Source organism: Eschrichtius robustus, chromosome 20, assembly GCF_028021215.1.
Source record: "Eschrichtius robustus isolate mEscRob2 chromosome 20, mEscRob2.pri, whole genome shotgun sequence".
Classification (NCBI taxonomy): Eukaryota; Metazoa; Chordata; class Mammalia; order Artiodactyla; family Eschrichtiidae; genus Eschrichtius; species Eschrichtius robustus.
This window is the reverse complement of record NC_090843.1, coordinates 26653925-26681519: the sequence shown is the minus strand read 5'-3', so window position 1 is coordinate 26681519 and position 27595 is coordinate 26653925. Positions and strand designations below refer to the sequence as shown.

General features: G+C 48.6%; 1 protein-coding gene across 6 annotated transcripts; it reads left to right on the top strand.

Moving 5' to 3' along the window:
• The first annotated feature begins 685 nt into the window (after positions 1-685).
• On the top strand, positions 686-27595 carry SP2 (Sp2 transcription factor). Of its 6 annotated transcripts, none has more exons than XM_068531269.1 (8): positions 714-752; positions 2289-2401; positions 14639-14715; positions 15518-16492; positions 23284-23596; positions 24455-24629; positions 24843-25036; positions 26329-27595. In XM_068531269.1, exons 3-8 carry the CDS (start codon positions 14653-14655, stop codon positions 26427-26429), a joined length of 1821 nt encoding a protein of 606 aa, XP_068387370.1. In that variant the 5' UTR covers positions 714-752; positions 2289-2401; positions 14639-14652; the 3' UTR covers positions 26430-27595. The 6 variants fall into 6 exon arrangements, with proteins under 6 accessions (XP_068387374.1, XP_068387369.1, XP_068387370.1 ...); XM_068531271.1 differs by lacking the exon at positions 714-752 and adding an exon at positions 1000-1191; XM_068531270.1 differs by lacking the exon at positions 714-752 and adding an exon at positions 1000-1211.

Sequence of the window (27595 nt, the reverse complement as noted above, 5' to 3'; positions counted from 1 at the left end):
GGGTTTGAACTGAGACGGTGAAAATACTCCTCTCTGAGAGGTGTCACTTAGCCCCAACTCCCGCTATTGTGTCTGACTCCAGTGCCTCGCTGTACAAAGTCGCCCGGAGGTTCACTTCCCTCTCCAGAAGCGATGAAGGGCGAGAGACTAAATTAAAGACTGGTGGTTTTCCACTCAACAGGTACGGGGTTCAGTGGCCGAAGATCAAAACGCCCCTGCCACACCAGGGCGACACTGGATTGAGGAGCAAAGTAGATGCTATTTATGGGGCATTTTTCGGCCTCACCCTGATGACTTCTGATTGGCTTTAGGGCAGATCTATCACTCATCTTCTGGGTTAGAGGTGGGTGGAAGGTCAACCACGACCAATACAAAACCACTCCTCAGCTAAGCCCCTCCCCATCTAGCTTCCTGTTGCTGTCCATCAACTACCTTGTAGGCGGGACTTTGCCTCCCGCCAGTTGGCTGGCGAACATGTCGTTCACTCTTCAGTAGGCTTCCGGTTAGTGCCCTCTACCGTCCATCAGTGACATCTCACAGTTCTATTGGCCAAACCAACGTCGCTCTAGGTGCCTCTCTTTGATTGGTTGGTGGTGCTGTCGGTCCCCAGTGTACCGAACTCTTATTGGTGAACGCTGCCGTCGCTCGGGCGGTGGCGGGCTCCGGGATTGGCGGGTGCTAAGCGGGCGGTGTCAGGCTCTCGGTGGTGGCGGAGGCGGCGGAGGCCCGGGAGGAAGATGTCGTAATGAGCGGTGGGTCCTGGCCGCTGCCGGCGGGGTCTTCCCGGCTCTCAAGGGTCGGGAAGACGGGCAGAAGCCGCAGGGAGGAGGAGCCGGGGCTGGGGGTTCCCCCCTGGGGCCGGGCCTGGCGCCGGGGCCCGGCTCCGGGAGGGGCGGGGAGGGAGGATTCCCGCCCGGAGGAGGAGCGGGGCTGGCCAGCCAGGCGGAGGCACCCGGAAGGGGGCGTTCGACTCCCCGCCCCCTCCGAGCCCGCTGGGCTGGAGGGCGGCGCTTCCGGGGGCTGGCGAGAGGAGCGGGCACCCAGGCCGGGCCGGGCACCCCCTCCGCCCGGTGGCCGACCCGCGTGAGCGGTACCAGGCCCGGAGACGTTGCCTGGGTCTGCTCTGAGGAGGCGGTCGACGTCTTGTGCGCTTGTTCTGTGTTCGGGGACCCTCTTGCGCTCTAACTCTAGGTGCCCATCCGCAATTCAAGGTTCTCCCGTGTGCAGAGAGGGGCGGGGGAATGCTTGAAATTCCGACGGCGCCAACCACATGGGCACTGCTGGGCGTGGAAGCCAACCTAGTTTGTGATGTATCCCAGTCGAGAGATGGTGTCAGGACACGAGGGCACTCCCTAGGCAGATGATCTCTCGCCTTAGACTGCGGAGTGGGCAGAAACCTTTTAATATTTTCACTTGCATCCTTGAACCTCCAACTAGATTATATGCCAGCTCTTTGCAGAATTGTGAAACGTTTAAGAACTTGTTGACAGAGCTCCCAGCCTGTTACCTGACATCCTGGGCGGGGGAGGGAGGGGACTGCTGAATCCCAAAGGTCAGGAGCAAACCTAAGGAATGACAGAAGAAATAAAACAAAATGGATACTTACTTTCTTCCTCCACCCCACCTTCGTCCCCATTACGGTTCTCAGCCTCCTACCCATGCTTCTTGGCTTATGTTCCTGGTGGCTTTCTAATTTTAGATGAAAAGGAACTGCGTCTTCTCCTCTGGGCCATTGAGAAACTTGTCCTCACTTCATTCCTTGGTTTTGATTCCAATATACTGTCATGTCTAATTGTTTCTTAATTAACTTGATCCAGAGGGACTCAGTCTGGCTTTTCTCAGTGCACATTCTCCCGAAGTTTGTTTCTTCTGAGGCTACTTCTTGCTCACTTATTTGTTTTCTTAGAGAAAGGGAGGGAGGAGCCGATAGTTCTGCTTTAAACAATTGGCCCATGGTCCCCCATTACATGGGTTTCATTGCAGATAGAAGGGTGATGATTGTTGCAAGGTACACTTGGTTGCACTGTCTAAAACTTGCATCCTGTACCCCAGAAGGCATTAAGTATCACAGTGGAGGGCTAAGTGTTGAGTTGGTAGTTTGGATAAGATTTTTTGGGCTAGAAAGGTTAGGGTGTTGGCCAGCTCACAGTTAGGCTTTGAAGGGAATGATGGTGGAGTCCACACCACAGGAGTAATTTTGATTTGATAACACAAAGAAACCTGTTGTCTGCAATAATGAATATAACTGCAGTGTCTTGTTTTGTTTTAAATTCTTGTGTGCGATGAAGGGGGCGAATCTGTCAGACAACCTATCAATTGGGCTGATGATGTCAGTGTTCCAGTGGCTTCTAACAGGCATTAATACCTGTTGGAAATGGATTCTCATTGGCTGGGGCGATTGGTAAGTTTTCTAATTCTGGTTCTTCCACTTGGTTGTACAGAGGCTTAACCTCTTTGTTTAAAAGCAGCAACAACAACAACAACAACAAAAAGCTGGTCTGACATAATTGTGAGCCCCCTGAGCTAGGCTGCTAAAGACACAGTCTCTTTGCCGAGGAGACCCAAGTAGAGTTAGTTCATAATCGGAGCGTCACCTGACTGCTCAGCAGGGAGAACTGACTCCAGGAGGAAGAGTTTGGCCTCACTGTTGACAGCACATAGCCTGGCAGGCTCTTTTCTCTCAGATTCTATTAAGTTTGGGCCTCTGGAGGCTTGTCAGAGGAGAGAAGAAACTTTAAGAAGATTCTGGCAAATGCCTGGGGGAAGGAGCCTCATGGCATGACAGCAGAGAGGACAGTTCATTTTGATATCTTTGGCCTTGAAATTTCTAGTTCTGTTGATGAATAGCAGCCTTTCAGAGAAGTTGCATAGTCTCTTGTACCCTAAACAGTTCTTTGCTGTAGGTATGTGATCATTCCCAAGCTTGCTTTACGCAAGTATTGCCCAACCAGGGCCTTTTTGAAAACATTTAAGCTTGTTGCAGCTAACCAGTAGACCTTGGTATTGGCTTGGGTTTAGCGGTCTTCTAGACCTTGCTCACTCCCATCTATATGATGGAAATGTAGCATGTTCTTCTAAGACTTACCTTTACCCCTTCTCTGTAGACACACAAATTGGAAGCCTTACTTCCAAAGACTGAAAAACTTAGGAAATATTTTGGAGGAGATGGAACAATAGCCACAGAATGAAAGATGCAGAGAAACACTGGGTGTGTAGAGTATCAGAAAATGTAGAGATGTGAACACTTCTGAGTTTAAATGATTACATTGTCCAATCTGAAACCTCGTGGGCTGCAGACTTAGAGCAAAATCTATTTGGAGAAGCTCCAATATTTTCTTATTAGTGTATTGGGTGATACGTCTGGAGCGTCCCTTTGAGCAGCTTAACTGGATTTGTGAACGTCTTCCCAGCAAGTTCTAAGCGAGGACACTTGGTTTCCGTGGTGGGCTGGAAGCCAAGATGGGCTGAGAAATGGACACCATTATGGAGTACATTTGTTGATGTTTTTGCTTTTTTGTTTTTGCTTTGCTTTTGTTTGGATCCACGTGCAACTCCTCTTGTGACTTCCTTCTGTTGAAGGAAGGGAAAAAAGCTTTCTCTTTATTTCTTCCTTCATAGTGCCAGCACTTAGATCTTTATATTTTTGAACATAGTTGAAAGTTTCTTTCTCTCTGAAGAACTACTTCCTCGGTTATCAGATCTTTTTTTGGCTAGCAGCATTCTCTTAGGAGACCTCAGGGTGGGGAGGTCTCACTTTGCTGTCAGTTATCTGTTGGAGCTGGGTGGAAAGATGAATGAAGTGGGTGAAAACATGGGGCATTACTAACTTAAGGGCACTGTCAGCTTGAGTAGGAAGGAGATTAGAGATTGCCCTTGTGGAGATGTTCCCAGGTAGCACTGGTTGATTTGTTCCAGTTGACAGGATTCCAGAATGGAAAACTGATTTTTCTACTGCCTCATTCGAGGCTGAGAAGAGAGCCCAGGAGCAAGCTGAGTCAGCACTGGCAGCTTGAGGGACGCTACCACTTCCACTGCACGTCTAGGTCGCAGTCTTTGCGGATGCTCTGAGGCCGCCACTAGCATAGGGGATTGCTTCTCATCAGGATGGGCTTCGAGCTGGCATGCTCTTGGGAGATGAGCTCCACTCAGGAGCAGAGGAGTGTAAAGAGCTAAGTGCCCTGTTTTGCTGCTTCTCACTTTACCCTCTGTGAGCAGCTCCAAGCAGTGTTGAGATGTCAGGGCTGTTTGTGTCACAGGAAGAACGTGCTTGCAGACCCAGCTGTTTGAATCCTTCCTTTGGCCACTTCCCCAAGCTATAGTTTGTTTCAGCATCGGAACTGCATGCTGTCCCTAGCCAGAAGCGCTACCACACTGAGAAGTGTTTGTCCCCATGCTGTGATTTAGGCTGTTAGGTGGTCTCTTCATCTCAGCCATGCAGTGAAAATGGCTCAAGAACCAGCAGGCACTGGCCTCCACACTCCCAAATGTCCTCTCTCCAGAGCTTCCTCTTTGGGGTGTTTGTTACCTCTTCTAGGGGACTTGGTGGAATCACAAAGCTGCCTTTCAGAGGGTGTAAATAGGCAGTAAGAGACAGCAGGCAGGGCCACGTGATTGGATGTGGAATATTTCTGCCCCTGGCCAGTGTCTAACTGGGAGTCTTCTCAGACTAGCCTCAGAACAGACCAAAACATTTCCCAGCCATCAAAAAAGTAAATGGTGAGCCAGCCCTCTCGTCCCAGGGGAAATGAAGTCACTACTCATTTCAGAACCGATCGTAGCCCCGGATGAACGTGTGAAGCGACTCACAAAGCAGAGAGCACGTGTTTGTGCCTCATGATATTCTTTAGTGGGGAAAAGTATGTCTTGGTTTCTTTTTTTCTCCTGTTTTCGACAGTTCTGAGGCCCAGTATTTTTGTACCATTTCCTGGGACTGCTTCTGTCAAGAGTGAAGAGTTCTCACCATCCCCTGCTGGCTGCCCTGTGTCCCCACTCACTTCTCCAGGGTCCCTTCCAGTCTGATAGGATGCAGACTAGCAAACGACACGGTCACGTTTTCAGGAGAGAGATTCAGGGTGGAGACACATAAGAGGTATTCAGACAGCAGGTACGCACGTTGTCTTAACTCACTTGGAATAGAACTTCTTTCCAGTACTTGTTAATTGAAAGAAGCATTGAGATGTGGTGCCCGGTGTGTGGTGATGAGGTATGGGCTTTGAGAGTTCTGTCCAGGAGAAAGACCAGACCGTGCTGGTCCACGCACAGGCTCTTGTCCCCGTGTGAGGTGACTGGCAAAGTTGAGTTCCTTCTGGGACTGGATCGGCAGAGCTGACCTGGTGAGTGGATCCCAGCCTAGTGCCAGGATATGCAAGTCTGCAGGTTTTCTCCTTTGGTTCTTAAATTCTACTCAGGCTCTCCTGCTCTGCAGCCTCCAGGATTCATTCATTTATGCACTCAACAAGCATATATCGGGCACTTGCTGTATGCCAGGTTGTGGGGCGGGCGGGTGGGGGGTGCATCACTAAGTAAGACAGAGAGAAGTCCCTGCCTTTAGGAAGCTTACATCTTAGTGGGAGACAATAAATAAGGCTAACTAGTAGATACTAGACAATGAGAAGCGCTAAGGGGAAAAACCAAATAGAGGACAGGAGAAGTGAGAGGAGCGGTTTACATAGGGTGGTCCGGGAGGGGAGTCTGAGTAAAACCCTGAAGGAAGGGAGGGATTGAGCCAGGCTCAATCTGGGGAGGGGGTGGTGAGAACTCAAGCAGAGAGAACAGCAAGTACAAAGTCCCTGAAGAGGGGCCATACCTGGCATGTTCAGGAGCAGCAGGGAGGCCAGCGTGGCTGAAGCGGTGAATGAGGGAGAGTGACAGGGATAAGTCAGAGAGGTCACATGGGCCCCTTATGTGTCATGATGTGGACTTTGACTCTTACTTTGACTGGGAGACGGAATGTACTGGGGGCTCTGAGCAGAGGAGTAACATGATTTCATTTAAGTTTGATGGATCTCTGGATGCGTGTTGCGAATAAACCAGCAAGGACAAGGTCAGAAGCCCAGCTAGGAGGCTTTCGCAGTTATCCAAGTGAGAGATGATGGGGACGTGAACCTGGGTGTTAACAAGAAGTGGTTGTGAAAGCAATCAGAGTCTGAACATATTTTGAAGGTAGAGCCGAAAGTGTTTACTGACAAGTGTAGAGTGGAAAAAAGAAGGGTCAAGGATGACTCCCAAGGTTTTAGGGCTGAACAGCTGAAAGGATGGAGTTCTATTCACTGCCGTGGGGAAGTCAGAAGAAGGCACAGAATTAGGGAGATAACAGGAGCTCTGTTTGGGGCTAGGTAGATTTGAGTTGCTTATTAGTACATCCAAGTGGAGATGTCAGTAGGCAGTCAGATATACAAGTCTGAAGATATAAGTTTGGGAGTCATCATTGTATAGAACCTATATGTATTATTGGTTTCTAAAGCTCTGAGACTAGATGAAATCCCCCAGCAAATAGGTGTAGACAGAAGAAAAATAGGTCCCAAGACCAAGACTGAGCCCTGGAGCAGCCCAACCATTTAGAGTTTCAGACAAGGACCCAGCAAGGGAGTCTTAGAAGAAGCAGCTGGAGAGGTAGGAGGCCACCCTACAAGCCAAGTGAAGAAATTGTTTCAAGATAAGAGGGGCCAGCTGTCAGATCAACACCAGCTGAGGTCTAAGAATTAACCATCGGACTTGGCAACGTGGAGGTCACTGGTCGTGGGAGCAGTTTTTGTGGTGTGGATGGGAGGGGGCAAGCTGGCTGGAACAGGTTCAAGAAAGACTAGCAGGAGAGAAATGAGGGACAGCAAGTATGGGTGACCCTTGCAAGGAGTTTTGCTTGAAAAGGAGAGAAATAATGGATCTTGGCTTATAAAGGGAATTTTAACTTCTTGATGTAATTGTGGACTCACATCAGGGTCACGGGCTGAGGCTGGGGTCAAAGTTGGGAACAGGGAAGACAGGATGGCTCAATAACTGGGTGGAGACAAGATCTCCATTCTTTAGCCTGTGGCATTAGCCACGCCCAGAACTGTTCTCATTTCATGGAAAGTCAATGAAATTCCTTTTACTGTTACGGAGCTCTTTATATGGTTATTATAGTTGTTGGAGATTTGCTTCTCAGAAATGCTCAGAGCAATTTGGAGTCTTTCTTGATCCTTTCTCCAACTAAGCTTATTCTCTAAGCCCATTTGTCAGCTCCCTTTGAGGTCCAACTTTGTTCTCTAAAACCAGCTGTGGCTTGCTTTTCCCTCACCAGCTCTGAATTCTTCCAGGCTAGGCAACTGGAAAAGACTGGGCTTAGGAACGGTTTTGTTGGCTTCAGGCCCAACTGAGCTGACCAAAATAGCCAGCAGGAGAACTGTCTACACAGAGTGAAATTCCTCCAGGGGAAGTACCGTAGCAGACAGCCAAGATGGCCATAGCCAGGGTGGTAGGACCCCACGAGGCAATAAAAACCTACTACCCCCAGGCTTGGCTGTGGAGTTTGAGCCAAGTTCTTCCCCAGAGCCTGCTGTTGTGGTATTTCTTTGGATCCCTTCTCTCTCAGCCCGTCTCAAGAGTAGTAGTCTCAAGTGAAAGACCAGTGGAACAGCCCCTAGTCTGATGGCCGGGGCTCCGGGGTCCCACCTGAGGCCTCTTCCTGTTACGTGGTGCTTGCTCCCTGAGTCAGCCTATGGAAAGAGCCCTAGAACAGAGCTGCACTCCCTGCTCCGTCATGGGGGGTGGGGGGAGTTCTGTGAGGGGTGCCGTGGGGCATATACACTGGCACAGAGCAGGGGCACTTGCCCCAGACTTGGGGAGCAGGAGGGAAGATGTCAGGAGAGTTATAAATGAGCTCTGAAGAGGGACCAGAGTTGGCCAGACAAATGGGAGCAAGTGTGCTTAGGCTCCGAGTGAGAGAGGACATGTTGTAGTTCCAGAAATGGAAAAAACTGAAGTGTTTGTCCGGAGAGTTGGAAGGGCAAGAGATAAAGCAGGAGGGGGGGGGGGGCGGTGCAGGGAGGGAGGGGGCGGCTTGTTTCGGCCTTTATAAGGTTATCTTAAAATCCTTTGGAAGCTATTGAAGGATTTAATCTGGGGAGTAACTGTGTGGGATTTACATTTTAAAAGAGTCTTCAGACCAGATGGTGGAGGCTGGATTAGAGGTGGCTAGGCCAGAGGCTGGGAAGCCATTTTGAAGGCTTTGGGCCGAAGGTGGTTAACGCCAGCATAATGCAGATGGAGAGAGGTTTGTATTTAGGAGGTGGACCCAGGAGGACTTGCTGACTGAATGGTGATGAGGATGGCGTTCAGGTTTCCTTGTGATTGAGAGGCTGGTTTAACCAAAAATATTCATCATTCGTTCAGCCTGCAGGCACTGAAGTGTCGCTGTGCTGTGTTAGGCTTGATGTAGCAGTTCAGCGGTGCAAACAGACCTGGGCCACCCTTCCATGAGTGTGGAAGAGAGACATTAAGCCCATGATTATTTAATGGGTGGTGAGTTACCAGCGGAGTTAACCTCATCTCAGGGGTCCTGGAAGGCCTCTCTGAGGAAATGACATACCTGTTACATTACATAGTGGGCTCTCCGGGGGGAAAAAAAAACCTGCCTGAGACCTGAAGGGTGAGTAGCTGTTAGCTAGTGAAGAGAGAAGAAGAGAGCTCTAAGCAAGGAAAGGGCAGCGGCAGAGATGGAGGCTCTTCAAGGATCTGGAAGGAGGCCCATGGTGGCTGGGGGTGAGAAAGCTGGGGAGAGATTGGGCAAAGGTGACAGCTCAGTGTTGGAAGTTCTGTGGCCAGCCCAAGTGGAAGGCCCACAGAGGGCTGGATGTACTGGTCCGCCACTCAGAGGGCAGATGTAGGCCATTCATAGACCTGGGAGTCCTCAGCCTGTGGAAGGTACCTGAAGCCATGTGAGTGGGCACAGTCACTCATGGAATGGGTGTTGGGTGAGAAAGATGATGTTAAGGAACATCTGTATTGAAGGGGTGGCAAAAGGAAGAGGAGCCCACAAAGGGAAGAGTTGGCCAGAGAGGTAGGAGAAAATCCATGAGGATTTCAAAGAGGAGGGAATCGTCAACGGGTCAGAAACTGCTGGAGGGGGTCAGTTGGATTTAACAATGAGGAGGTCCCTCGTGACCTGGGCAAGTGCAGTGTCAGTAGAGAGCTGGGGTGAAAGTCCAAGTGAGAGAGGAGGGGGAAGCAGAGTGCTGGCAGCTTTTCCACTAAGTTTGGCCGAGAAGGGAGGAAGCTGTAGCTGGAGGGACGGAGGTGCAGATGAACGATCTGTATGTACATCAAGAGCCGGGACACTCAGGGGATGCTTTTCCCCTGGTTTTGGAATTAAATTGGCTTCCAGCATGGGGAAAAGGAAAGTCAGGTGTGGTCCTATCAGGCACGGGATGCCTCCCAACCCCTGTCTGGAAGGCTTGTCTGATAGCCTTGGAAATTTTCCTTGCAGCCTAAGAGAGCTACTATTGCTTATGTAGTAAATCACCGTAAAACTTCACGAGCCAGGGGACTGTTGAGAAAGTTTTAGCCAACCCAAATTAATGAAAGTCTGAATGATAGCACTCTGAAGGAAATGCAGCCTTTTCTTCCAAGAATATGCAATAACCCCACTTACCAACGTTGCTAAATGTAGGTTTCAGTGAGTAGGTATAAGCTGCTGTTAAAAGCAAATGGTACGATTGAAACAGTGGCAGTGGTATAAAACAGTTCCCTAACTATGCCTTAGAGTCCCTTTGCAGGCTTCATACACTATTTAGCCTCGCTTCGAATAGTATGAAGGAAAAGCTAAGCACAATTTATGTCCAAATTATACATTTTAAATATAAGGCTCCAAATTAATGAGGTTCTAAAGTACCTTTGAATATAGTCCTGCAGTAAGGCATCTGTGCTACATTTTTTTTTTAATTTTATTTTTATTTATTTATTTTTGGTTGCATTGAGTCTTCGTTGCTGCGCACGGGCTCTCTCTAGTTGTGGCGAGTGGGGGCTACTCTTTGTTGTGGTGTGCGGGTTTCTCATTGCGGTGGCTTCTCTTGTTGTGGAGCACGGGCTCCAGGCGCGCGGGCTTCAGTAGTTGGGGCATGTGGGCTCAGTAGTTGTGGCTCACGGGCTCTAGAGCGCAGACTCAGCAGTTGTGGCGGACGGGCTTAGCTGCGCCGCGGCATGTGGGATCTTCCCGGACCAGGGCTCGAACCCGTGTCCCCTGCATTGGCAGGCAGATTCTTAACCACTGCGCCACCAGGGAAGTCCCAGCCACCAGGGAAGTCCCTGTGCTGCTTAACCACTGTTCATTTCCAAACACCAACTGGAAATGCTGCTTTTCCCTTTCATGGGTAATCCCAGGATATAATTCTGCAGTGGCAGGGAGATTAGTCTCTGTTTTGGTTGCCCAGGTCCACAGCCCAGGGGCCACAAAACTCTGAGTGGCTCTAGGAGAGATACTTAAAACCACTGGTTTGAGATCTGGAGGAGTATTTCAGGGGCCAGCCGGGAAGGCAAATGAAACCAACCAAGACAGTGTGGGTGGAGCGCCCACAGTCTGCAAGGGCGTCAAGACTCTGCTGTAACTTATTAACTGAAGAGCCTCTTAGCCCAGCCCAGTCTCCAGACAGTTTGAGTCCAGGGTGATAATGACTGCATGGGGAGAGAGGGAGATGGGAAAGGGAGGTGAATAAGCACTGGGCCAGTTTTCATTTTGTTTGCATTCTGTCCTGTTCTAGTGTCCTTCAGTTTCATAACAGGGGATGTCTGAGGGAGAGTCATTCACCATTTTTAGCTAAGTGAACCTGAGCCCAAGGGAGCCTCCTGGGAGAGCCCCTGCCTTCCCTTCCCAGCCCTGCCAGCAGCTAACTCATCCTGTGTTTTTATCGGCAACATGGTTTGAGGATTATAAACAAGTTTAAATTCTCAAACTAGATCATTTAGTCCAACTTCCCACCCCATCTAGACATCCCATCTCTGACAGAGACACACATCCTGCCTCTGGCTAAATGATTCCAGAGAAGGGAGAACATTACCTCAGGAGGCAACTGATTCCATCTTTTGAAAGTTGTCCCCTCTAATAAACCAAAATTTCCACCCCAAAGTCTACCCATTGAACACATGTATGGAATAAACACCCTGGTGGGTATCGCTCCTCTGGTGTCCTGGTCACCACCATGGCTGCCCTCCTCTGAACGAGCTCCATTTGAAAATCCTCCTTTCAAAATGTCCCTCAGGACGGAACCTGACACTCCAGATGGGGCCCGAGTGCAGAGCAGATGAGGACTATTATTTTCTTCTATGACTGAACTTCTGGAAATTCAGTCCAAGATTGCGGTAGCTTTTTCAGCCACCACATCTAGATTCTAACTGCTTTCCATTTAACTTTGAGTCAAAACCACTGGGGCTTTTTCTCATGAGAACCGCTAGTAAGCTCTGTCTTCCTGTTCTATATGCATGTGATTTTTTTTTTTTTTCTTAACCCAAGTGCAGTGTTTACTCAGCTTCAAAGTTTAAACCACCATTTATTGATTACCCCCTGTGTGCTCAGTGTTTTTCATATTACTGACGCCTCCTAGAATCCTGTAAGGGTGACATTACCTCTGTTTTACAGACGGTGCACTGAGGCTGGGAGAGGAATGCCTCAGCCACCCCACAGTCTGAATTCTCATTTCGGTCTGGAGCCTCATGCTCTTAAGCACTGCACATACCAGTTTTTTAAGATCTCTTTGAACCCTAATACAGACACCCATTGTGTTTACAGTCCTCAGTTTTGTGACATCCATAAAGTTAATTTGCCTTCTAGGTCTTTTGCATGGTTTCCCAAACTTGGGTGGTGGAGAGACTGCTTTGAAGCCGCGTTTTCCAGCCTCTAGGGCACAAAACCAATTTAGTGAGTCACAACCGGCATTTTAAAAAATGAAATAGAGTAGAAAAATACCAAAGCCCATGACATGTAGCAAGGGCAAATTTTGTTTCAGGAAATTCTTATTACATCAGCACAGGACAGGGAAGTGTGTGTGTGGGGGGGTGTATATGCGTACACTGGGTCTTGATGTAAATTGTTTTTATGACTGTGGTTCATGGTCTAAATAGTTTGAACACTGCTCTAAAGGGAAAATGTTTTTCAGTCAACTTAGATTGTTTTCATTATAAGGCTGCAGCCTTAATTATGTATGCACATAAATCTGTTTATCAACTCATCGATCTAGTTCCTATAAAATTTAATTAAATAACTACAGAAAAGCCAATAAAACTCAAATCAACAACATCATTTTGGGAGGAAAACAGTTGACTGAACCCAAATTGCTGCTGTCAGTGTAAGCACAGCACAGACTTGACATCCGGGCTCCTTGAGTTCCGCATGCCCACCCTGCAGTGTCTAGTGCCCAGCAGCATGGTCTTTCCAGGCTTCTGAAGAGCCGTCATTCCTCACTTTGCACAGATGTATCATGAATTACATGTGCAGAATTGAGTTGTCTTAATTAGCCCATGTAGTTAGAGTGGTGCCACTTGGTACCAGTACAGTTGTAAACACACACACAGGCCCAGAAATGTGCAAATCTTGGTTAAGCAGCAGTCACCCAGCGATCTATAGTATATGTTCATTTTTAAAAGATGATCATCACAGTGAAAACACAAGAATAAAACATTCTGGTAGAGAAAGCACAAACCTCCGAGGAGAAGCCTGCATATCCTGGTCCTGGCATGCACCCGTAGTTTGAGACCCTGGTTGACATCGTAGCAGCAAACTGCTCAGGATGGCCTGGCTCTCAGCACTTAGGTGGAGGCATGTTCAGTTTAGCCCCCAAACCAGACTGTCATCCTGCCTGCAATTCTCTCCCTCCTCGTTCCTAAGAATACTATGAACATTTCAGTCAGATGCCTTGTTGTTATAAAGTACACAGTGTATACCATTCTCTTGATGTAGCCAACCAAAACCCCCAAAAAAGAAACAGGTTTGTTCAGCATGACTTGTTTTTTGGCAACCCCACGCTTATTCTTTGTGATCACTGCTTCCTTACCTCAGTAATTGTAGTTGCTGTTCAGTCATTTGTTCTAGGATTTTGCTAAGGATCAGTGTCTGTAATATTTCAGGATCCACATATATGATTTTGCCCAGAGCTCCCCTCTGGCTCCTCACACAGTTTGCAAGTGTGCCTGCAAAGTGTCTCCCTACTCTGGAGTGCAGTTCATGTGGCCTAGGGCCTGGAAACGATTTAAGGCTTTGATGAGCCTACTGTACTTACCTGTCCTGGGTTGCAGTTCCCGCTTTACCTTTTCTTTACCTTTTCCATTTAAGAATCATTCCCCCAAAGAGAGAAGCCAGAGGCAGCTGAAATGTGAGTGGTTCCGCCTTCTTCCTGACCTCTGCCTGTCTTCTTCCTGCCGGATGCCCAGCAGGGGCTCCATGCCTGAGTCATTCTGGGGCTCCATGCCTGAGTCATTCTGCCTCTTCGAGTCTCTGAGTAATACCCTTCTTGTTTCAGTACCTCCTGAAACCTCCTTTCCAAAGGTCTAAGATACAAGTCTGACTCTCTGCCTGGTGTTCTTTTCCTTAGTGATTTATAAATTATAAGATGGCTTAGATCCTTTACCCCCAAATTCTCCTGATTTCCATTTTACTTGTATTTCTCTTAGATCAGACTTAAGTTCAGAGTAGAGATTCCTTTCATTACTTCCTCAACGTTCTTTATTTTCCTTTATTTAAAACGAGTATAGTAGAGTGTATTCGTTGTGGGGGAAATGAGAAAATACAGAAAAACAAAGGGAAAAATTCTTTAAGTGAAGAAAAAATCTACCACCAGGAGATAATGGCTTTTAACATTTTAGTCCCCTTTTTTTTTTTTAGACTTTTTCCTGCTATATGCATATATAGAAATATATACACATTTAAGGAAAAATAGGATTTATTATATTTTCATTCTCATTATATTCAGTTATTAGCTCTGCTAATCTCAGTGATACCTATGGGGCTATGCCTATTGTCCTATGTAAAACTGTAAATTCATTTAAAGTAATTACCTGTGTGCTATACGTAATCTATACCTGGGCCATTGTGCTTATGTGGTGAAGGCTGAGCATAAAGCGCTCAAGACTTTTGCATGGAGTGGGTGTGTCCTCCTTGACGGGGATCCTGGCCCCGAGATGCTTCTTTCCCAGGCTGGCTTGGCATCTGGCTACAGCAGGAGTGAGCAGGAAGCCTGGGTCAGAGCCACAGGATTAGCTGGGGGGTTCCCCCGCCCACCGTATAGGGGTTCCAGTCTAGCTGGGGAGAGTCAGCAGTACCCGGCAGAGAGGGCTCCATTAGGTGGCACAGCGTAGTTTCTGAAGCCAGTGTTATTATAATCTCGGTATCTTCACATTATCCTAGACTTTATGATGGTTGGAGGAGGCAGGACGGTCCGATAGAGGCAGGACCAGCTATCCTCACAGCCTCAGGTGGCTGAGTCTGAGAAAGGGAGAAGGTCATCTACTGAAAGAGTTGTAGGGTTGCTAACCTTGAGTGGGGAAGTGTGGGGAAAGGTCCTTAACCTCTCATGGGGAAGCAGCCCAAATAGAGGCAAAAAGAAAATCCGAGGCAAGGGGACTTGGGTTCTTTTCGGGCATCACGGGTATTACTCCATCTCTTCTCTTCCAACAGATCCACAGACCAGCATGGCTGCCACTGCTGCTGTCAGTCCCAGTGACTACCTTCAGCCTGCCGCCTCCACCACCCAGGCGAGTGGGCGATGGGCTCTGAGGGTTGGGGGCTGCATCAGCCTCACTGAAGGACTCACTGAAGCTGACATGAGACCGCAACTGAGCTCTGCCCTGGCTAACTATAACTCCCCGAGGCAATGAGACCAGGGAGGGTTCAGTTTTCCACTTTTTCTGAACTAAGAAACTAGGGCCACTCATCTAAGGTGCCACAGTTGAGTCAGGGGGAAAAGCAGAATGAAACTCAAGTCCTTTCCTCCAGACCCCACTGGCCATAAAAGGAAAACAGAGACTGTGTCCCCGCACCCTGGAGGCTCTTGCCTTGTAGCTTCGAAAGAACAGCCCTCCTTGATTGAAAAAGTCATGTCCCAAGCACTGGAAAACACTCTTCCAAAGGGTTTATTCCTCCTGTCCCCCTCCCTTTCTTTTTCCCTCCCTCCCTTCCTCAGTCCTTCCTCACTTGATGACTCAGTAAGGTGGGCTAACGGAGCTCCATCTATAAGCTGAGGGTGATTCCGTGTCCCCATTAGACACTATCAGGCCAGCGGGGAGTAAGTGGTCAGCCCATGCTGTTAGTTCACCCCGTCAAGGGGTGCTTCTGGGGAGTTCCTTCCTGAGAAAGGCATTTCTCACCCTTTCTCCCTTAATTTCTCAATGGAGAAACCAGCGGGGAAGGGGAGACAGGGGCCACTGCCAGGAGAGGATGCTGGCTCCCTGCCCGCCAGTGGGGAGGAGCCTGCGAAGAGGAGAGGATCTTAGAGGGCGGGGCGGCTGGGCAGCAGGCCTCATGTCTCACTCCTTCTCTCCACGTGGTGTTTTGCAGGACTCCCAGCCATCTCCCTTAGCCCTGCTTGCTGCAACATGTAGCAAAATTGGCCCTCCAGCTGTTGAAGCTGCAGTGACGCCTCCTGCTCCCCCGCAGCCCACACCACGGAAACTCGTCCCTATCAAACCTGCCCCTCTCCCTCTTAGTCCCGGCAAGAATAGCTTTGGAATCTTGTCCTCCAAAGGAAACATACTTCAGATTCAGGGGTCACAGCTGAGCGCGTCCTATCCTGGTGGGCAGCTGGTGTTCGCTATCCAGAACCCAACCATGATCAACAAAGGGACCCGATCGAATGCCAGTATCCAGTACCAGGCGGTCCCTCAGATTCAGGCGAGCAATTCTCAGACCATCCAGGTACAGCCCAATCTCACCAACCAGATCCAGATCATCCCTGGCACCAACCAAGCCATCATCACCCCCTCACCATCCAGTCACAAGCCTGTCCCCATCAAGCCGGCCCCTGTCCAGAAGTCGAGTACGACCACCACTCCGGTGCAGAGCGCGGCCAATGTGGTGAAGCTGACAGGTGGAGGGGGCAATGTGACACTTACTCTGCCTGTCAACAACCTCGTGAACACCAGCGACACCGGGGCCCCCACTCAGCTCCTCACGGAGAGCCCCCCGGCCCCGCTGTCTAAGACTAACAAGAAAGCCAGGAAGAAGAGCCTTCCTGCCTCCCAGCCCCCCGTGGCTGTGACCGAACAGGTGGAGACGGTGCTGATCGAGACCACGGCGGACAACATCATCCAGGCAGGAAACAACCTGCTCATCGTTCAGAGCCCTGGTGGGGGCCAGCCAGCTGTGGTCCAGCAGGTCCAGGTGGTGCCCCCCAAGGCCGAGCAGCAGCAGGTAGTGCAGATCCCCCAGCAGGCCCTGCGGGTGGTGCAGGCGGCATCCGCCACACTCCCCACCGTCCCCCAGAAGCCCTCCCAGAACTTTCAGATCCAGGCTGCTGAGCCGTCGCCTACTCAGGTACCACGCACACCCTCTGCACGCGCCTCCCTCTCCTCCTCAGCTCTAAACGGCTGATGCTCCATCCCCACTGGCTTGCTTTCCTAGATGATGCTGATGCATCTCCCGACCTGACCTGAATGTTGGGAGTCAGTACTGTTTGGGGTGGGTACTAAGTGGCCATTTCTGCCAGTTCATAGGGCCTCGTACTGCTTATCTTTAGAAATCAGATGTGACATGCCTATGTACCTATATTTTGGAAACTTTCTTTATGGGAGTCTTTTGGCAGGGGGATGAGTAGCAGGCAGATACATACTTTTTAATAATAAAGTTTATTTTTTTATTCTAGAATTACATACTCCGAATGATAGCAAGAATGAAAAAATTCTAGTCAGAACCATAGAATTTGATGTAAAGTAAGAAAACCAATGAGAAAAATGTTGATCATTGTTAATGACAAAGAAAAAAAAAAATTAGGAAGAAGCACCCTAGCTTCATAGCAGGAACATTTAGGATAGATTCCTCTGGGATGCTAACTTCAACAGGAACTTATTTTTGGCATTCATTAAGGTGCTGTAATACTAAAATTTATTTGGCTTTGCAGGGCAGGTTTTATGCTTTGTGTAAGCCTAGTAAATGCCAGAGATTAGGCCCATGTTGAAGATGAAGAACCTGGAACTCAGAGAAGTTACCGAGTATCCAGCTCTCACGGAGCACAAATGACAAAAGAGCCAGGATTCAACTCAGATTTCTGACCTACACTTTTGTCCTTATTCCACCCTGGCCCACCCTGGCTCTTGTGTGTGGCAGGGGCTACACTTAAAATTGTACAAGGATTTTTTAAAATATAAAAACCAGCTCCTGCCATGGAGGAATTTATAATCCAGCTGTCTGTAGAGAGAACCGAGGCGTCAGAGTGACGGCAGTAGGGAGTTGTGTAGTCTCCCAGGTGGAGAAGTGCCCTTGAGTTTGAGCTGTGGACATAACGGAAGCACAGGAAATCTGAGGCCTGCCCTCAAGTGCCTCCTCCTTTCTGGTGTATTGCATACTGCCAAGGGGTCTTCTGTGAATCGTGGCCTTCTATGAATGTGAGGCTCCCTTATCAGACCTACCTTAAAGGTGAAGAACTGAGGCGATACCTGCTGCTCCTCGCAGTGCCTCCCCTCCCTTCCCTGAGGTCCTGTGTCTCGAGACTGATGAAGGCAGGGCTTAGAACCAGGTCTTCCTAAGGAAATAAGCATACGTATGCAGAAAGATTTAGCTACTGCATTACTTTGTAATGATGACATAGTTTTCCAGTATCCGGAGGTGAGGTGCTGTCTGTTACCCAACTGTAGATTTAGGCTGTTTCTAATCTTATCGCTAAATAAATTCCTAAAAGTGGGTCAAAGGATATGCACGTTTTAAAAAATGTATTATGCTCTGTATCAGAGAAATTGGCAATCCTCAGCCCTGAGGTCAAATCTGGCCCATCTATCTGTTTTTGTAAATAAAGTGTAATTGGAACACAGGCATGCCCATTTGTGCGGCTTTTGCACCACAAGGCAGAGACCTCACGACCTGCATAGCCTAAAATATTTACTCTCTGCCCTTTACAGATAAAGTGTGTTGACCTCTGCTCTACATTGTGGGAAAGAAAATGTTCTAGTAACAGAAACTTCAGATATGCAGAAAATAGCAATGATTTGCAAAAGGGGCACATACCAGAAAATTGAGGATGAGATGTGTATTTATTAAGAGATAACATGGGGTTGGTTTGTTTGCTTTTTACTGAGAACCACAGTCCTAAATAATCCAAGGATCAAAAATAACCCCAATCAAAATCACAGCAGAATTTTTTTTTAAACAAGTGACTTTTCCCCCTGTATCATTTGAGTGTAAGTTGCCACCATGCCTCTGTTATTTCCAAATGTTTTATAGAAAGTGTGTAATTCTTATACGCAAGGAGGGCAACAGCACAACCTTCAAACATAGGCAATTAGCAAGTAAATACACTGATGTCTAATTCAGACCCCATTCAGGTTGCTCATCACTTGCCGCAATGATTCCTTTGTGGCAAAAGGATCTCATCCAGTATCACATATTCCATTTAATTGTCATGTCTCCTTAGTCTGTTTTGACCTGGAATAGTTCCTCAGTCTTTACTTGATGTTCATGACCATGACACTTTAAAAGGCCAGTTACTTTGTAGAATGTTCCTCGGTTTAGGCTTGTGTGATGTTCCCTCATGGATAGATGCAATTGTACACTTTTTTTTTTCAGAAATATCAAAGAAGTGATGCTGTGTTCTCACTGCATCCCAAAAGGAGGTGCATGATTTCGATTTGTCTCAGTACTGGTGATGATTAAAGTGATATTTAGCAGGTTTCTGCACCTTAAAGTTACTTTTTTTCTCTTTGTAATGGATTAGTATTTTGTAAGGAGATACTTTCTGTGTAAATATCTCAGTCCTTATCAGACTTTTGCCTACTTATTTTAGTAGCTTTTATTGTGATGGAGATTTTTTTTTTTGGCCGGACTGCAAGGCATGTTGGATCTTAGTTCCCCGACCAAGGATCAAACCCCGGCCCCTTGCAGTGGAAGCACAGAGTCCTGACCACTGGACTGCCAGGGAATTCCTGTAACTTATTCTAAAATAAAAAGTTAATTTAAAAAAATCTCTTATCATGGGACTTCCCTGGCGGTCCTGTGGTTAAGACGCCGGACTTCCACCATAGGGGGCCTGGTTTCGATCCCTGGTTAGCGAACTAAGATCCAACATGCCTTGCTGTGCGGCCAAAAAAAAAAAAAAAAGTTACATTTACAGAAAGGTTGCAAAGGTAGTACAGAGTGTCTTATACCTCTCACCTGGTCCCCCACCACCACCTTGTTAAACATCTTACATACCAGGGTACATGTGTCAAAACTAAGAAACTGACATTGGCATGTTACTGTTCACTAAACTCCAGACTTGAGTGGATGTCACCATCCAATCAATTAATCAATTATGTGCTTTTTCTGCTCCAGGATCCCATCCAAATACCACATTGCACTTGCACTTTCACAGTCAATTAATGTCCTCTTTCTGCTCCAGGATCCCATCCAAATACCACATTGCACTTGTGGGCATATCTCCCCAGGCCCCTCTGGTTGGATAGCTTCTTAGTCTTTGTTTTCCATGATCTTGACAGACAAGAGGCACATTGGTCAGGTATCCTATAGAATATCCCCCAGGCTGGATTATGGGTTTTTGGAAAGAATACCATGGAGACGAAACGCCTCTTTTCGTCACATTATATGAGGGGTACACAACATCTCTGATGATGTAACATCCCTGATGTTAACCATTATCACTTGGTTAAGGTGGTGTCTGCCAGGTTTCTTCATTCATCAAAGCTGCTACTTCTCCCTTTCTCAATTCTTTGGAAGTGAGTTGCTAAGTCTCCCATCAGGGGTGGGAGTGGGGGTGACAATTAAGTTCTACATCCTGGAAGGGAAAGTATCTATATAATATTATTTGGAATTCTTCTGTAAGGAAGATTTGTCTCTTTTCCATTTATTCATTTATTTATATAAATTTATTTATTTATTTATTTTTGGTTGTGTTGGGTCTTCGTTGCTGTGTGCAGGCTTTCTCTGGTTGCGGTGAGCAGGGGCTACTCTTCGTTGCGGTACGCGGGCTTCTCATTGCGGTGGCTTCTCTTGTTGCAGAGCACGGGCTCTAGGCACGCAGGCTTTTGTAGTTGCAGCACGTGGGCTCAGTAGTTGTGGCTCATGGGCTCTAGAGCGCAGGCTCAGTAGTTGTGGCGCACGGGCTTAGTTGCTCCGCAGCACGTGCGATCTTCCCGGACCAGGGCTCGAACCCGTGTCCCCTGCATTGGCAGGCGGATTCTTAACCACTGCACCACCAAGGAGGTCCCACCATTTATTTTTTTATTCGATCATGTATTTATGTCAGTAGAGACTCATGTATATTTATTTTATACTTTGGGTTACAATCCAGTACAGCGTTACTTATTTTGTTGCTCACATTGTTTCAACTCTGGCCATTTGGAGCTCTTTCTGGTTGGTTCTTGCATCTGTGTGACATACTCCCAGTCTCTTTTTTTTTTTTCTTATCAGCTTTTTTTAAAAATAAATTTATTTAAATTTTATTTATTTTTGGCTGCATTGGGTCTTCGTTGCTGCGCACGGGCTTTCTCTAGTTGTAGTGAGCAGGGGCTACTCTTCGTTGCAGTGCACGTGCTTCTCATTGCGATGGCTTCTCTTGTTTCGGAGCACGGGCTCTAGGTGCGCGGGCTTCAGTAGTTGTGGTACGCGGTCGTCAGTAGTTGTGGCACGTGGGCTCAGTAGTTGTGGCGCACAGGCTTAGTTGCTCCACAGGTTGTGGGATCTTCCTGGACCAGGGGTCTAACCCGTGTCCCCTGCATTGGCAGGCGGATTCTTAACCACTGCGTCACCAGGGAAGTCCCCTTTTCAGCTTTATTGAGGTATTCACATACCATGAAATTTACCCTTTTAAAGTGTACAATGCAGTGGGTGGGTTTTAGTATACTCATGGAGTTATGCAACCATCACCACTATCTAGTTTTAGAACATTTTCATCACCTCAGAAAGACCCCTTTAGTGGTCACTCCTCATTTCCCCCTTGCCCCAAGCCCTGGCAACCACTAATCCATTTTCTTTTCTTTTCTTTTCTTTTTTTTTTTAATTATTTATTTATTTATTTATTTATTGGCTGTGTTGGGTCTTCGTTTCTGTGCGAGGGCTTCCTCTAGTTGTGGCAAACGGGGGCTACTCTTCACCGCGGTGCACGGGCCTCTCACTATCGCGGCCTCTCTTGTTGCGGAGCACAGGCTCCAGACGCGCAGGCTCAGTAGTTGTGGCGCACGGGCTTAGTTGCTCTGCGGCATGTGGGATCTTCCCAGACCAGGGCTCGAACCCGTGTCCCCTGCATTGGCAGGCAGATTCTCAACCACTGCGCCACCAGGGAAGCCCTCTTTTCTTTTTTTTAATAAATTTATTTATTTATTTTTATTTTTGGCTGCATTGGGTCTTCATTGCTGCACATGGGCTTTCTCTAGTTGCAGTGAGCAGGGGCTACTCTTTGTTGCGGTGCGCGGGCTTCTCATTGCTGTGGCTTCTCTTGTTGCGGAGCACGGGCTCTAGGCACATGGGCTCAGTAGTTGTGGCTCGCGGACTCTAGAGCGCAGGCTCAGCAGTGGTGGCACACGGGTTTAGTTGCTCCACAGCATGTGGGATCTTCCTGGACGAGGGCTCAAACCCGTGTCCCCTGCATTGGCAGGCGGATTCTTAACCAGTGCGCCACCAGGGAAGCCCTAATCCATTTTCTATCTCTATAGATTTCCCTCTTCTGGACATTTCATGTAAATGGAATCCTACCATAGGTGATCTTTTCAGCTAGCTTCTTTCACTTAGTACACTGTTTTCTAAGTTCATCCATGCTGTAGCAAGTGTCAGTACTTCATTCCTTGTATTTTCCCAGCCCCAGTCCTGGGATCAACCATTTGTCCTAGGAATCCTAGTTCCTTTTATTGGAGGATGTGATAACAGTTTTTTAAATTCTATCATTTTCTTCTCCATTTGTTTACGTCAATATGGATTCATAGGTTCCTGTTTTATTCACTGAGTTATAATCCATTAGTATTGTTATTTTGATGTTCAAATTATCCTATGTTTAGCCAGTGGGAGCCCCTCCAAGCTGGCTCTTGTGTTCTTTTCACATGTCACCACCATTCTTTGAGCATTTCCTTACTTTCTGGTATAAGAGGTGTTCCAAGGTCTTCTTGTACTTCCCCTGACCGCAGTCCTCGAATCAGCTATTTCTCCAAGGAGCCCTGGTTTCTTTTAGTGGCGCATGGGATTTAGAAGCTAAGAGCTGGGTGCTAGGTGAGCTCATTGCTCCTGGAGTTTTGCTGCTTTCAGCCTTTCTCAGTGGACACAGTTAAGAAGAATATATAAATATACCTATACATATATATGTAATACCAAGATAGATACAGACATGCACACACATATATACATACATTTATATCTATATTTCTCTATTTATATTGAAACCTAAGAGTTTCCATCAATACCTCTAATTCCCATCCAGTACCACACGGTTCATTCTCGTTCTCAGGCTCTAACATGCATATTTTTAAAGGCTTTGGACACATATTCCCAGATTTCCCTCCAGCAAGCCTAGACCACTTCACACCCCCTGACGTAAGAACACGTGCCTATTTCCCTACTGTCTTAGCAACAATGAGCATTATGTTTTATTGTTCCATCCTTGTTAGTATGAATTGGAGAAAGACAGTAGTCTCTCCACTAATTGTGCCTCCTAAAGGCTGTTCTTATTGCTTTGATGAGCATTCACAGCACATCTTTTGTGAGGTCATCATTTAGCTGCCTTCTAATTCTTCAGTTCGGAGATTTGGCATTATATTTTTCCATGCTAAGTAAATTAAATGTTTTGTTTCAAATCAACAGCATTTGTCAGCTTAGTACAGGGATGCCATCAGCCCTTTTTGTTGAACATCAGCAGTGGGCGAATGTAGGCCTGGGCTAGTTGGAGAAGACTTGGGTGGACAAAAAGGCACCCGCTTCTCCCTTGGGCAGGGAGATGATGCTGCATTGAAAGGGGGCAGGAGGGCTTCCCTGGTGGCACAGTGGTTGGGAGTCCACCTGCCAATGCAGGAGACATGACAAGAGTGTTATACCAGGGAATGGATGATATAAACATTCTTTAATGCAAAAAAAAAGGGGGGGGAGCAGGAGCCAGGGCTCTCAGGGGGCATTGACTTTTTCTCTCTGGCCCCTCCCAGGTTTACATCCGTACACCTTCTGGTGAGGTACAGACGGTCCTTGTCCAGGACGGCCCCCCGGCAACAGCTGCGACCACCTCCACCACCACTTGTAGCAGCCCTCCGTCCCGTGCTGCCCATCTGAGCGGGGCCAGCAAAAAGCACTCAGCTGCAATTCTCCGGAAAGAGCGTCCCCTGCCAAAGATTGCCCCTGCCGGGAGCATCATCAGCCTGAACGCAGCCCAGCTGGCAGCGGCAGCCCAGGCCATGCAGACCATCAACATCAACGGTGTCCAGGTCCAGGGTGTGCCCGTCACCATCACCAACACTGGCGGTGAGGGAAGGCCCCCGGCCCCAGGCGTGGGCAGCCTTGAGTTAAGGTTGGAAGGAAAGGAGGGAGCCTTTGGACTGGCTTGTGCTGCACTTCTCAGTTCAGTGGTAACATTTGGTGATATTTACAGTATGAAAGCAGCCTTGCACATAATCAAAGGAACATTGTAGGTACCTAGCACAGATGGTTCGTTGCATTCTTTAGCTGGGTGAAGGGCAATTTTCAAGGTAGTGGGAGCTCTCTGAATCTCCTCCCTTCGTCCTTCAATGAATTTCCAGCACTTTATGCATTTGGTTTAGTGGCCTGGGAGGAGTCCACCCACAGGCACTCCCCCTGCTTTGATGGCTTTATGCAAGTCCTAGAGGGCTTGATTTGTTCCAAAGCCCATAGAACTGTCTCTCCCTCTGTTAACAGAAATCCCTGGAGACTTTCCTGGGAGCAGAGTTGGTGTCTCACAAGGGCCTAAGGCTGGAGGAGATTCTGGAAAAACACTCCAAGACCCATGTGGGCAACGTCTGGAAGTGAATTTGGCCTGTGTAGTATAGTGGTTCTGGGCATTGACTCTGAAGTTGACTGGGTTCCCATCCAGATTCTACAAGTTCTACATGTGTGATCTTGAGCCTCAGTTTCTTCATCTGTAAAAGGGGGATGATAGTACCTATTTCATGGGGTTATGAAACTTAAGTGCATTAATACATTTAAGATCTCTAAAGTGGTATCTGGCACATAGCAGGCTCTCAAAAATATTAGCTGCTATGACTGTCAACCTTACTATGTGCAGGAAGGAAGAAGGGGGTCAGGCTCCCTCTTCTGCCCCTTTGGGCTTCCTCACCCTGAACTCTGCCCCACTCTTCCCCACAGGGCAGCAGCAGCTGACAGTGCAGAATGTTTCTGGGAATAACCTGACCATCAGTGGGCTGAGCCCCACCCAGATCCAGCTGCAGATGGAACAGGCCCTGGCTGGAGAGGCCCAGCCCGGGGAGAAGCGGCGCCGCATGGCCTGCACGTGTCCCAACTGCAAGGACGGGGACAAGAGGTGATTTGAGGAGACGGGCCAGGCGGCCAGCCTGGCGTGTGTCCTGTTCCCCAAGCCCTCCCTGGGACACAGACAGAGAGGGGACCAGGTAGCGGCTCCGTGCTCTCCGACCTGACCCCACATCCTCTCTCCATCCTGTCCCGCCCCCATCTCTCTACCTCCCGCTCTCTCTGCTTCCCATTCCCTCTACCCCACCCTCAACCCAATTCCCAGGTCTGGAGAGCAGGGCAAAAAGAAGCACGTGTGCCACATCCCTGACTGCGGCAAGACTTTCCGTAAGACGTCCCTACTGCGGGCTCACGTGCGCTTGCACACCGGCGAGCGGCCCTTTGTCTGCAACTGGTTCTTCTGTGGGAAGAGGTTCACACGGAGTGACGAGCTCCAGCGGCACGCCCGCACCCACACAGGTCTGCTCCCCTCCCCTGCGGCACCCTCCAGCCCCCCCTGCCCCTCCACTCCGCACTTCCGCTCCCTGCCTCTCTCCCCACCCCCACTCCATTGTCCTCAGCGACATGGAGACTCCTGGCCTGGCCAAGGAACTGCGGCACTGAGCGAGAGCTACAGACTGTCTCCTCGGGGTGCAGGACTACCCGGAAAGTCTCGCAAGCCATTCCTTTATTGCAGTGTTTCCCAAAGTGAGGTCAGTTGCGTTGCACAGCCTTGATGACTTCTGCCATAAGCTGCATATTTGTTTAACGATCAGTGGCGTCTTGTGCCAGGCACTATACTACACATTCTACACATTAACTAATTTAATCCTCATAACGACTCTATGGGGACGGTACTTTGATTGTGCCCATTTTACTGAGGCATGGAGAGGGGGCCGGGTCACACAGCCAGTGACTAGTGGAGCTGGTTCAACCCAGGCCCTCTGGCTCCCAAGTTCACGCTCTTGGTCACTATCCCACATTGCCTTTCCTACTGTTATTTACCGAATGATTTTCCTTAAATCACTTCACTATTTTTACTTACTATTTTTTTCACTATTTTTACTCTTTTATGTCCAGTGCAGTATTATTTTTCACATCACAGGCTTGGGATCATAGCTAAGTGTTTTAATGTACTGGCAAACAAATACAAAACTGTAAAGTAGAAAATCGTTCATGCATCTACCACCCAAGATTGTCCTGGGTGTCTCCAGTGGTCCACAGCACATGCTTTGAGAACTGCCGTTCTGGCAGATGCCCCCAGTGAGCAGACGCCTGTCCTGGGCCTGGGGACACGAGGCCCAAAGCTCAGGCTCCTGGCCAGCGTGGCAGGGCAGGTCGCGCCCACCCTCTGCAGGCTGCAGAGTAAATACTCAGAACAGCAGCAGACCCAGCCCGGGTGTGTGGCTCAGTCTGGCAGGTCAGAGGGGAGTGGGGTTTTCCTGTGAGGGGGAGGACTTTGAGCCGGGGTTAGTCAGAGAGACAAAGATCAGAAGAAAGTAGGTGACAGGCTACACGGGAAGCGTCCTGGGTGCAGGCACACAAGTACAGCATTTGGCACGGCACAAGGAATGGAAACAAAGTAGACTGGAGAGTGATGGGGGGGAGGGGGATGAGGACTGACAAAGGTTCACATCAGTGGATCATGGGGAGCACTGTGTAAGCAGCAGGTAGGCCGGTGACACGGCTTCACAGGTGCCCCTCACACCTCATGTGTGTGCCTCCTTTTCCGGGGCATGGCACTGTGACTGACGGGCATCTCCTCTTCCCAGGGGACAAACGCTTCGAGTGTGCCCAGTGTCAGAAGCGCTTCATGAGGAGTGACCACCTCACCAAGCATTACAAGACCCACCTGGTCACGAAGAACTTGTAAGGCCAACTGAGGCGGGAGGCCTGGCAGATTGCAGACCCCTGCCTGTGTCCTGCCTGGGCCCCTGGAGGAAAGAAGGCCCACGGCTGCCCTGGGCCCGCCCTCGCCCCTCCCTCCTGTTCTGCGACTGTCCCCACAGGAAGGGACTCTACTGCCCCCATACTCACCTCCTTCTGAAGCCCCTTGGCTCCGCCCTGGCCCTCCCCTCTCACCACAAGCTCCCGGCCTGCCCAGACCGTGGACAGTGGCCGTGCCCAATGAGACGTTCTAAACCAGGACGAGTGGGAACCCTTATTTCCAAAGGAAAAACATGAATTTCACTCCGTCGAGGAGCAAAGTGAGCCCCCCCTCCCCCAAACACTGCCGGAGTCGCATCGTGCCATGCCCCTCCCTCTCCTGCACCTCCCTGGCCCCCTCAGCCACTGCGGGTGCCCCGGGGCCCTGCACCCAGGGCACCACTGGCATCCAGCTCCACCTCCGGAGAGGCTCCAGAGGCCGCCTCCACTCCACATGCCCCTGCCCCACCCCAGCTCTCCTCCAGCACATTCCAACTTTCTATTTAAAAAGTAAAGCTACCCACGGACTCCCTGATTCCCCCCTTTTTCTATGGAGAACGTTGCCTTATACTCTACTTCCGATGATGAACACTGTGTATTGTGTGTGCTTTAAAGAAGTTTTATTTAATTGCTCCCTTCTTCCTGTTCTTGTTACTCACCTCCCCCATGCCTGCTTTTAGTTTAGGGTTTTTGGGGGGCAATGATGAGCATATGAATTTTTTTCTCACTCTAGTAATTCTCTTTTCTAAACGACACAGCATTTCAACTCGAATCTGGATTCAGATAAAACACCTTCCCATCCTGAACCTCATCCCTCTCCCCCTCATCTCACCCACCCCAAGCAGCCCAAGCCCTACTTGTGTACAGTGTATATTGTAAAATAGACAGTTGTGTCTACTACATGTTTAAAAACATATTGCTTGTTATTTTTGAGGCTTTTAAATTAAACAAAAATCCAACTTTATTTTTAGTTGTAACTGCTTGAGGTATGTTTTAACGCATTAAGTGACAGATTTGTTATCCTTTATTAACGATGTACTTTGTTGGTCAGCACTGGGCTGACAAAAATTTTTTCTTGCTAATAAATTTAGTTGCCTGAGGCAAAATCTGCAA